We start from the raw sequence: 12,289 nt of genomic DNA, 5'->3' as shown, positions 1-12,289 counted from the left end.
CAATCCCTTGACCAACTGCAGCATGCTACAAGTTCTAGATATTGGAAACAACAACATAAATGACATATTCCCCAATTGGTTGGGAACTCTTCCGGAGCTTCAGGTACTTGTTCTCCATTCCAATAAATTCCATGCTCTTCTGCCAGGTTCAGGGAGGAACCTTTCTTTTCCAAATGAAGTTGCGAAGTCTTGATCTCTCTGACAACGATTTTAGTGGTCCTTTGCCAACGGGGTATTTTGAAAATGTGATGGCCATGAAGAGTATTGGTGTGGGTGAAAGAGAATTGAAGTATTTGGGACAAGAATACTATCAGGATTCTGTGAGGGTAACACTCAAAGGGATAGAGGTTGAACTGGTGAGGATCCTAACTATTTTCACTACCATTGACTTGTCTATAAACAGCTTTCATGGAGAGATTCTAGAAGTAATCGGAGAGCATCGTGCATTGAAAGTGCTAAACTTTTCCCTCAACAGCCTTACAGGACGAATACCAACATCTCTGGTAATTTGACAGAACTTGAATCATTAGACCTATCTTCCAACAATCTAACTGGAGAGATTCCAGGGAAGTTAACCAGTTTGACATTTCTAGCAAGGCTAAACTTATCACAAAACCAGCTTGTTGGATCCATTCCTCAAGGTAATCAGTTCGATACCTTTGAAAATGATTCATATATCGGAAACTTGGGTTTGTGTGGTTGGCCATTATCAAAGAAATGTAGCAGTGATGAGGCCCCAGAAGCACCATCTTCAGAGTCTGGAGGGAATGGTGACTTATTCTTAGATGGATTTGGTTGGGAGGCTGTGGTGATAGGGTATGGAAGTGGAGTGGTGGTTGGCAATGCTGTTGGATATATAGTGTTCTTAACTGGAAAACCTCGTTCTCTTGTTCGGATTATTGAACGAAATCATCACAGAAAGATGAGAAAGACCAATCAGAGACACAGGGAAACAAGAAACTCATAAATTGCTAGTATATACCAGGAAAAATAAATGCCATGCACTGATGTTAATCAGTAGAAATCTCTTCTCTTGGTCTGCTATAAAACTACCTTTTATGCTCTAGCCATGATTAGATTTGCTGCTCCAAGGTCTTTCCTCATTCATTTCTTCTTCCTAAAATTCATTATAGTATTGGGTTAATTCTACTCTCATTTATGAACTCTAACAACCCTGTTTCATCAAATAAATTAGATTATATGGTTCGCAACAAATAATGTTTCTTGTGTTAAAAGAGAAAAAATAAAAACATAGAGACAATTTCACCAACATTAAAGCGAAAATTCTCTAGAAGTTGATCGGAATAGTTTGCAGTATTAACGTAAGACACCTAACTATAACTCAAGAGTATTAACCTTGAAGGCAATGATTTTAATGGGCCATTACCACAATCCTACAGTCACATTTCCCTATTGCCTGGGCTATCTTCTAGTGCTACATCATATTTACAGCATTAATTAATGTGAGACACGTAACTATATCAGGAAAAAGCTTAAGAGTCTTGGTAAATGCTACATCATATTTACAGCATTAATTAATGTGAGACACCTAACTGTATCAGGGAAAAGCTAAAGAGACTTGGTAAATGCTACGTCATATTTACAGCATTAATTAATGTGAGACACCTAACTATATCAGGGAATAGCTAAAGAGACTTGGTAAACTAAATCGTCTTGAATGCAATGATGTGAGGTTGGGGTTCTGCAATCTGAAGTTGAAGTTGTGAAGTTACAAGTTTTGGCATTTAAAGTTGAATTTCTCTCCTATAGATTTTGCAAGTAAGCTATATATATTATGTCATTAAATTTTAGCTAATAATACACGGCAGAGCCCAATGATGCAATGGATTCAACAATTCAAGCAAGCATGCTTATGTAAGATAATCATTAATATTTAATTAATCAAGGTTGCTGATCTCTCTCCCATTTTTTGTTTCTTTGAATTCTTTTCTCAAGTTGTTATTCTTTTGACTTTCTTAGGGAAGACGATAAAAGCTTGTCTCAGCTGCCTTGGACAGTCCCTTCACACTATACTTAAGAGTAAGCATCTTCAGATTCTTCAACTGCAACACATACTATGCAATACTATGTAGTTTACAATTGTATTTATTGCTTTATCACACAAAAATCAGAAGCAGCCCACATTACAAAAACATACTAATATTAAAGCTACTTTTTTTTTTTTGAAAAGCTTCCCTTCATTGATATAGAGAACTAAAGCTATTAATATTAAAGCCAGTAATGATATATAAAAAATTGGACAATAAAAAATTCCAAAATCAACATATGCATCAGTATGTTTTTTTAGTGCAAAATGAATCATAATTTGATTTTACCATCGAAATCAATAGTATTTAATAAACACAATAAATACATTGAATACTACTCTGTTCTTCTTGATACAATATTATTGAAGCGTTGCCAACTAAATTCTACACGTACAGCAGTACCTGACGAGTTAGTTTTGCCTCATACTCTGAAATTCCCTTGACTGGAAAAATGCTTTCAGCATAAACAACTAGCTGCCTTGTGTACTTAGGCATGTGATTCCAAAATCCTGAAGCTCTCCAGTGCAGGTATCAAACATAACTAATGTATCATTTTCACTTTCCAACAATAATTCTCCATTCTTCCAAAACGCCAACGGCCTCCCAAAAATAGACCCAATTGTAAGTTGTTTAGTCCATGAATGACCACTCAAGACCCATATGTCATACTTGTTTTCCATGCCTGTAGTTGGAGAAACAGTCACAGCAGCAGCTTCATTGAAGGAAGTGATATGCCACAAACACTCATCATTAGACATACCAAAATTTGGCAAGGGTAATGTCGAGAAAACATCCTCAGCCATATCAAAAGAAAGGATCAAATCACCAACATCATCATCAATCGCTTTCCAATGGTAAATTTCGTTTAGGTAAGTGCTAAACAATTCAGGAGCATAAATATAAACATTTGGATGACGAATTTCTCTCCAGGAATCCGTATTTAGGCTGTATAAATGAATTTGAAATATAATTTTCGACTTGACATAGTGAAAAACATTCACTAAAATCTTGTAGTCATTTGACTTGCGATCAAACCCCCGAACCCGATGCAATAAAAAGAAGTATGAGATGTGGAAGGAGGACTTGAAATGGTGGATTTAGGAAGAAGCTTAACTTCTCTCGTGGAAGGATTCCAAAGGGTAATCCTATAACTATCATGCAAACAAAGCAAGCCATTACACAGACCCAACCCAGTTTGTCCTGTAGGAATATGGATATTCTCTTTGACTTTTAGATTAAATTCGCCAGGTCCACCATGTTTCTTAATTTTTGTTTCAATTGAAAACAAAGAGTAGCGAGGGACTTTGTCAACATACCAGATGAGTAGATTGAGGTTGTTCTTTTTATGATTGGTGATAAAATATGAGGTCCGAAAAGAAGAGCACCAAGTTTTGCAAACACACTTAAATCTCATCAGGGATTTAACGGGAAGCATCAAAAGAATTTCCATCACCAGGGTTTCCGGTAATTCCTTGTAGGTAATTGGCATCAACATGGAGCAGTTCTTCATTGTTTATCTGAAACAAAGGACTAAGACTTGAAGACTTCAACTCAAAGAATACATCAACAACCAACAAAGATCATGCGGCTGGAAAACTTTAAAACCCTCAACTCTAGGTTTGGGCTTTCCATTAAGCTAATATATTTAATGAATTTAATAGAAATAAAAGAAAATAGTAAAAAGAGTTGTATTTACACTTAAATCCTTAACTTAATAAGTGTTTGTGTCAAACAAAGTTACTACTCTTCATAATCATTATGTTGGTGAATAAATAAATAATAATAATATTTTTATTCAATTTAAATAAAAATTTCGTAAAAAGAGAAAATTGAATATATCAGAGCTTTATAATCATTTTATACAATTAAAATTTAGTAGAATGGTAAATAAGAAATTATCATCTCGTTAATGCATAAATTTAAATATAAAATAGATTTATGATCAGTGAATGGGATTTTATTTTTTTGGACAAACTTTGAGACTAATCTTGGTTCTTCACAATGGGTTATAATTTTTTTTCTCTTTAGTTTGAAAAATAAAACTTTAAATATTTTATTAAAGTTCCAACTGAATATTTTATTAACCATTTCTCAACAATTTGTTTCAAAATTAAAAGTACGATAATAAAATTAAGTCAATTGAATCATTAATGGTAAATTTGATCCAACCACAATAACAACTGAACGAAATCATCACGGAATTGCTAGTATATGTATAGCTCTCTTTGTTGAAATGTGCAAATTTCTTTCTGAATTACATTGCTCTTTGTAGCATAGGATTGTCAAAATTTAAATGATAATCAACATGTTTTTGAAAAGATACACCAGGAAAAATAAATGGCATGCACTGATGTTAATCGGTTGAAATCTCTTCTCTTAGTCTGCTATAAAACTTCCTTTTATGCTATGGCCATGATTAAAGCAAAAATTCCCTGGAAGTTCATCGGAATATTTTACAGGATTAATGTGAGACACCTAGCTATAACTTAAGAGTATCAACCTTAATGGTAATGATTTTGATGGGCCATTGCCACAATAAAATAGTTGTGGCAGTGCTAAATCTTAGAAGCAACAACATAAATGACACATTTCCCTATTGCGTGGCCAATCTTCCAGTGCTACATCATATTTACACCAAAAATTCACTCAAGATTACATGAACTTTAAACTTGGAGTGAGCATCTCAAGATTACTGCAACTGCAATCCTTTGTAGTTTACAATTGTATCTATTGCTTTATCACACAAAACTCAAAACAGCCGACATTATGAAAATCTACTAATTTAAAATTTATTTATATCTGTTAAATAAAAAATTGGCTAAAAACTAAATCTAATATAACTAAGACAAGATAAAGGTTAAATTTCTAATCAAAATCAACAAAGATATCAGTATGTTTTCTAGTGCAAAAGGAATCATATTTTGATTTTACTACCAAAATCAGTAGTATTTAATAAATACAATAAACACATTCAATACTACTCACCTCCATGTTTCTTCTTCTCAATACAATAGTATTGAAGCAGTGGAAACTAATTTCTTCACTGGCAACTTCACTTCACGAGTTATATTTGCCTTATATTCTGAACTTCCCTTGATTGGAACAATGCTTTCAGCATAAACAACTAGCTGCGTACTGCACATTGGCATGTGGATTCCAAAATCCTGAAGCTCTCCAGTGCAAGGATCAAACATAACTAGGTCATGGTTTTCACTTTCCAGAAACAATTCTCCATTCTTCCAAAATCCCAACGGCCTCCCAACTCCAAGAATAGGCCCAATTGTAAGTTGTTTAGTCCATAAATATCCATTCAAGACCCAAATGTCATAGCATTTTTCCATGCCTCTTATTGGATGAACAATTGTAGCAAGAGCTTCATTGAAGGAAGCTATATACCAAAAACACTCAGCCTTAGACATACCGAAATTCGGCAGGCATGATGTCGAGAAAACTTCTTCAGCCACGTCAAAAGAAAGAATTAGATCACCACTATCATCAAACGCTGGCCAATGGCAAATTCCATTTATGTAATGGCAAAATCCATTTATGTAAATGTTAAACAAATACTTAAGACGATCAAAAGAGACCTTAGGATGAGGAATTTCTCTCCAAGATTCTGTACTTAGGCTGTATAAATGAATTTGACTTATATATTTGAACGCGATAATTCTCTCTTCATTGTGGACACGATTAACAACATTCACTAAAACCTTGTAGTCATCTGACTTACGATCAAACCCGAGCCCCATGCAATAAAAATAAGTACTATCTACGGAAGGGGGAAGAGAGATAGTTGATTCAGGAAGAAGCTTAACTTCTCTCGTGGAAGGATTCCAAAGGTTAATCCTATAACCATCATGCAAACAAAGCAAGCCATTACATACACCAGACACTGTGAGTCGTGACCTACTGCCGCTGCAGATAGAGACAGGCATACGGATATTTTCTTTGATTTTCAAATTAAACTCGACATTAGGTCCACCATGTTTCTTACTTTCTGTTTCAGTTGAAAGTAGGGAGAGGTGAGGGACCTTAAAACCCCCGAAAAAACCCTTGAAGAGGAGATTGAGGTTGTCGTTTTTATGGTTGGTGATAAAATAGGAGGTTTGGAAAGAAGAGCACCAAGATTTGCAAACACACTTGAATCTCATTAGAGATTTAACGGGAAGCCTCAAAAGGATTTCCATCACTAAGGTTTCTGGCAATTCCTTGTCGGTAATTGGCATCGACATGGAACAATTTTTCATTCTTTATCCGAAACAAAGGATTAAGACTTCAAAGGCAAGATCTCTGCGTTTGCAACAACTCAAAGAAAACCTCAAAAACCAACAAAGATGATGCCGCAAGGCAAACTTTATTGACGCAATAGTAAAGAGAATTGTATTTACATTTAAATGCTCAATTTAATAAGTGTTTGTGGCAAACAAAGTTACTATTACTTTGCTGGCATTTTATATATATATATATATTTATCATTAAATTAAATATTCAAATCAAATGTAATAATATACTCTTATTAGTCAAATTTAATTTGCTGGCATTTTTGGGAATAGCAATCTGCTTTGGTGGTTTGAATGTGCAAAATTATATATTAAGTTAACTATTTTTTGTTATCACTTTATTTAAATTAGATTTATACCACTAAGAAACTTCAAATTCCATCTCATTTTCTTTAAAATGTTACTTCTTCGAGGAAGCAACTAATTAAAATTATATATATATTTATAGATAAAGGAAATAGTATTAGAAAATAAGGTCTAAATTTATTACTGTAATGTGTCGGTAGTTCAAATTTATTATTAATCTTTTAATTGGAAAAAATGGCGTGGTTTATTGAAAAGGCAAAAGCTGACACAAAATTTGAAAATGATTGATTTTTTTAATGGTTTTGAAGGGAATATTATTGCTAGAGGATTCGTGGAATTGGAGTTTTTTCTTCTATCGAGTTATTTTCAATTATTTTTTGAAATTATAAAACAACTTTCAACTAAATATTTTATTCTCAACAATTCGATCAAACTTGTTTCAAAATTAAAATTATAGTAACAAAATTAGGTTAATGGAAAAATTATTGATAAATTTGAACCAACAATAGAATAAATAAGTGTACATTTGATGTAATGTCAGCATAGACTATTTATATGCTTTAATAGAACACTCAATTAATCTGTATAGATAAAAATTTAAAAATCCTTCAAAATAAATATTTTAAANTATAATTATTTGTAAGATTATTCTGTTTATAAATAAAAATTTAATTATTTTGAATGATTTCATTAATAAAATATTTTTTTAAAATTTTAATATTTATTTTTTTGAAATATTTTCGACAATTAGGCCAAATTCACTTCCGAATTAAAGGTATGATAGTAAAATTAAGCCAATTAAAAGAAAGGTATTGTATTTATACTTAAATATTCCATTTAATATTAAAAATAATAATAAGTGTTTGTGTTAAAGAAAATTACAATAAAAAACAATACATAGTGTTTGTGTTAAAGAAAATTACAATAAAAAACAATACATAGTGTTTGTGTCAAACAAAGTTAGTACTAAACAGAAAAACAATTTTGTTTATTAATTTCAATAAATTTCTTAAAAAGAGAAATATGCTACTTTAACTATAAATCTTTCATTCATACTTGACATTCAATCTCTAAGATATCTAGGGGTGTCCTTATATAACTCGCTCCCAGCAGCCTTCTACATGGCTCCATCAATTGAACTTCACATTCTATTTCAGGTAACCTAATCAGTTGCTTTTCTTTCTGATGTTTTTGTACCAGAAATTTTTTCTAGTAATAAACCTGTAATAAAGCATGAATTGGCTACTCCATTTCACACTTATTATGTTAATTAATCTTTAAGAATTGATCGATAAGCATCTGAACAGCTAACTTAATGGTAGGTAATATATGCACCTATCATTGAGTTAAACACTCTTATGCAGATTTCATATAATTATAGGTTACTACAGCCCCTCTAGCAAACAAGCAGAAAAAGAAAAAAAAAAACAAAATGGAATACCGAAAGGGGATACTATGTTTATGTTAAAAAGAGAGGGAAATTAAGAGATGATTTGTGGCAGATAAAGCTATGCCTGGTACCTCGTTTTATAGTGGGGAAAAGGTATACTTTGTTGACTCACTGTAGTGGGAAAGAAGAACAGGATAAACTCATCCACCACACCCTCCCTCACCAAAAAAAAAATATAGAAATAGAGTATTAGCTTATATGGGATAAAAACTAATTTCCCCCTAGAGAAGTTTTGTTTGATAGAAAGAAATATCTCTCCGTCCAGCTGAAAACGTCATAGTTATATGATGTTTAAAGATGGGAATGGCATCAATACCAAAGTCCCAAAAGAAAGCAAAAAAAAACTAAGGTCTATAGGTTAGTGAATGTCCATATCCAAAACTATATTCCATAATTGAAAGCAACAAACTAGCTAGTAGAAAATGTGTTTGTTTCCTTCCAATATGACTTTGAATAATTGGTCAGCATAAATCTTTTCTCATTTGTCAATTTTTACACCGACAATGTAAGTTTAACCTGTCATGACCCGGAACCATCCTTGAGTCCGTGACAACTGCCGCAATGTCCCGATAGGTACTCATCTCCCGAATACCATATCGAGACATCGCAAGGCTTTCATATTAGTTTCTTATCTCTCCTTTGGTTAATCCTTGCCAAATGTCGTATTTTAGAGGCTTTTAAGCTTTTTTCTGATTTAAAACAGTGGAAAAATAAATTTCACTTCACATGGGCATTTTGGTCATTTTTCTTCAAAAATTTCAAATTCGACCAAAATGTAGTACTTAAGCGAGAAATGCATATTTCAAAATCAAAATAAAATTTGAATGTCTAAAACTTGATTTAAAATGGAATTATAACCATAACATAAAAATATTCGACAAAATATTATATTTTCTTACAAATTAATATTTATAGAGTATTCTGAAAATGATTTTTAGTAGCGTAAAAGTTAAATATATTTATACAAACTATAATACGGAAAACCAAAGTATGAAATTTAATTTACAGTGTAATGTGGGCCCACAAATGAATAAAAGTAGTAAAGACAGTAAACCTACAGTTTTTGAAGTAGTATGGCCAACTATAGTTCTCGACGATGTCTGCTATCTACAGGCTAACCCAACCTGAAATGATGGGATAAAAAAAAAAAGTGAGATTATAAAATCTCAGTGAGTAAACAAACACCATCTAAATAATCTAAAGACGAGTAAAGAGAGACAATTAAAAATAATTCATTTCAGCAAATTTCTCATAACCCGAATATTCATTTCAACCAAATAATCAATATGACTTGTGAATTTCTCAAAACTTGGCTCATGCCAAATCCTGTACTTGGGGACACCTGGACCAAGGGTATCCAACCGAGTCCGCCAAGGCTGTGAAAAATTTTATACAATCATAAAACTTGTTTTTATTTAAAAAAAATTAGTCGTTCCTTGGCGTTGACTGAGTCTCACTTCACGTGGTGGTTAACGTGAAGTGCACTCAAAAAGCCCACCTCAAGAGATACCCTACGCGCCTCTACGACCGAGGTGAGAATATAAAGGAGTTTACCATGCCCCTTTAATAGGTTGGTCCACGAAACCCCGCCACTGCAGTAGCTAATCTTTAATCCACCAATTGATCAAATTTCAATGGCATAGCATGGCAATTATATTACTAACCAATTTATCAAGGCAAAACAGACAGTTCATATTTTTCAACACAAGTATAAATTCAACCAATCATGCCAATTTATCACAAGCCATTTAATTCAAATCATAATTTACAATAAATCACATGGTCTCTAATTACTCAAAATTTCAAATCCAACATTCCATTTTCAAATCAATTTATAAAAATTTCAATTTATTTTATAATTCCATTTATTTTATAAATTCATATTTTTCTCATAAAACAAGAAATTCATCATTTAAAATAATTTTCACAAATCACAAAATTGAATAAAAACTACTCTAGATAATTCACACGATAATAGGTTTACTCACAGGTTTCAAAAGTTCAGATTTCGGGTGTACTCAGCTTAGTGATCCCCAAGCGTAATTTCCTTGCCTTTGTCGAAGGGCACACCACCTTGACACAGTATAAAATCAAGGAATTTACTACGTTGCCCTTAAATTGAAATAACTAATTTAGATCACTAATGCATGGTATGAAATGCAAAAAGGTCTAAATTTTGCCTAAACACCGTATTGACCTATTTCGATCTTTTACCCGATAAATTGAAATACGCATCCAATTTAGCTCCAATTGATCCCATTTCTCTTTCTAATGCTTCAAATCACCAATGTCCAGCCAAATAACCCAAAAATCAGCAAAGCCAAATTCATATTCCTTCTTGAAAAAANGAAAATAAAAAAAACAAAATAGAATACCGAAAGGGATACTATGTTTATGTTAAAAAGAGAGGGAAATTAAGAGATGATTTGTGGCAGATAAAGCTATGCCTGGTACCTCGTTTTATAGTGGGGAAAAGGTATACTTTGTTGACTCACTGTAGTGGGAAAGAAGAACAGGATAAACTCATCCACCACACCCCCCCTCACCAAAAAAAAATTATAGAAATAGAGTATTAGCTTATATGGGATAAAAACTAGTTTCCCCCTAGAGAAGTTTTGTTTGATAGAAAGAAATATCTCTCCGTCCAGCTGAAAACGTCATAGTTATATGATGTTTAAAGATGGGAATAGCATCAATACCAAAGTCCCAAAAGAAAACAAAAAAAACTAAGGTCTATAGGTTAGTGAACGTCCATATCCAAAACTATATTCCATAATTGAAAGCAACAAACTAGCTAGTAGAAAATGTGTTTGTTTCCTTCCAATATGACTTTGAATAATTGGTCAGCATAAATCTTTTCACATTTGTCAATTTTTACACCGACAATGTAAGTTTAACCTGTCACGACCCGGAACCATCCTTGAGTCCGTAACAACCGCCGCGATGTCTCGATAGGTACTTATCCCTCAAATACCATATCGAGACCTCGTAAGGCTTTCATATTAGTTTCTTATCTCCCCTGTGGTTAATCGTTGCCAAATGTCGTATTTTAAAGGCTTTTAAGCCTTTTTCCGATTTAAAATAGTGGAAAAATAAATTTCACTTCACAGGGGCATTTTGGTCATTTTTTATTAAAAATTTCAAACTCGACCAAAATATAGTACTTAAGCGAGAAATGCATATTTTGAAATTGAAATTAAATTTGAATGTCTAAAACGTGATTTAAAATGGAATTATAACCATAAAATAAAAATATTCGACAAAATATTCTATTTTCTTACAAATTAATATTTATAGAGTATTCTGAAAATGATTTTTAGTAGCGTAAAAGTTAAATATATTTATACAAACTATAATACGGAAAACCAAAGTATGAAATTTAATTTACAATGCAACGTGGGCCCACAAATGAATAAAAGTAGTAAAGACAATAAACCTACAGTTTTTGAAGTAGTATGGCCAACTATAGTTCTCGACGATGTCTGCTATCTACAAGCTAACCCGGCCTGAAATGATGGGATAAAAAAAAAGGGTGAGATTATCAAATCTCAGTGACTAAACAAACACTATCTACATAATCTAAAGGCGAGTAAAGGGAGACAATTAAAAATAATTCATTTTAGCAAATTTTTCACATCACGAATATTCATTTCAACCAAATAATCAATATGGCTCGTGAATTACTCAAAACTTGGCTCATGCCAAATCCTGTACTCGAGGACATCTGGACCAGGGGTATCCAACCAAGTCTGCCAAGGTTGTTAAAAATTCATATTTTGCATAAATCATATTTTTATTTTGAAACATAGTTGTTCTTTGGCGTTGGTTAAGTCTCACTCTCACGCGGTGGTCCACGTGAAGTGCACTCAAAAAGCCTACCTCAAGAGATACCCTACGCGCCTTTACGATCGAGGTGAGAATATACAGAGTTTACCGTGCCCATTTAATAGGCTAGCCCACTGAAACCCCCCACCACTGCAGTAGCTAATCTTTTATCTACCACCTGATTTATAAAATCTTTTTCTGCATGACATGGCAATTTATCGCAACCTAGCCTCTCAAGGCTAAATACACAGTACAAATAATTCTAACACCAAAATCAGTTTAGCCATTCATGCTCATTTATTGTCATAAGCCATTCAATTTAAAACCATAAATTTACAACACAAGCAGGCAGTCTCCAATTACTCTATTTTCAAAACCAG

The 12,289-nt window shown here is 32.8% G+C and overlaps 3 protein-coding genes across 3 annotated transcripts; 1 reads left to right on the top strand and 2 right to left on the bottom strand.

Annotated features, from left to right (window-relative positions):
• Positions 23-967, top strand: LOC18587346 (receptor like protein 30). The gene is made up of 3 exons (XM_018128915.1): positions 23-103; positions 147-356; positions 404-967. Exons 1-3 carry the CDS (start codon positions 23-25, stop codon positions 965-967), a joined length of 855 nt encoding a protein of 284 aa, XP_017984404.1.
• On the bottom strand, positions 2,519-3,558 carry LOC108663668 (putative F-box protein At3g10240). Its single transcript, XM_018128914.1, has 2 exons — positions 3,076-3,558; positions 2,519-3,025 (listed from the first exon to the last, which is right to left on the bottom strand). The coding sequence occupies exons 1-2, from the start codon at positions 3,556-3,558 to the stop codon at positions 2,519-2,521; spliced, it is 990 nt and encodes a 329-aa protein (XP_017984403.1).
• LOC108663667 (F-box/kelch-repeat protein At3g23880-like) lies at positions 5,051-6,280 on the bottom strand. Its single transcript, XM_018128913.1, has one exon. It carries the CDS (start codon positions 6,278-6,280, stop codon positions 5,051-5,053), a length of 1,230 nt encoding a protein of 409 aa, XP_017984402.1.

This window comes from Theobroma cacao, chromosome 10, assembly GCF_000208745.1.
Source record: "Theobroma cacao cultivar B97-61/B2 chromosome 10, Criollo_cocoa_genome_V2, whole genome shotgun sequence".
NCBI lineage: Eukaryota > Viridiplantae > Streptophyta > Magnoliopsida > Malvales > Malvaceae > Theobroma > Theobroma cacao.
The sequence above is the reverse complement of the archived record's forward strand: the minus strand, read 5'-3'. Positions and strand labels throughout refer to the sequence as shown.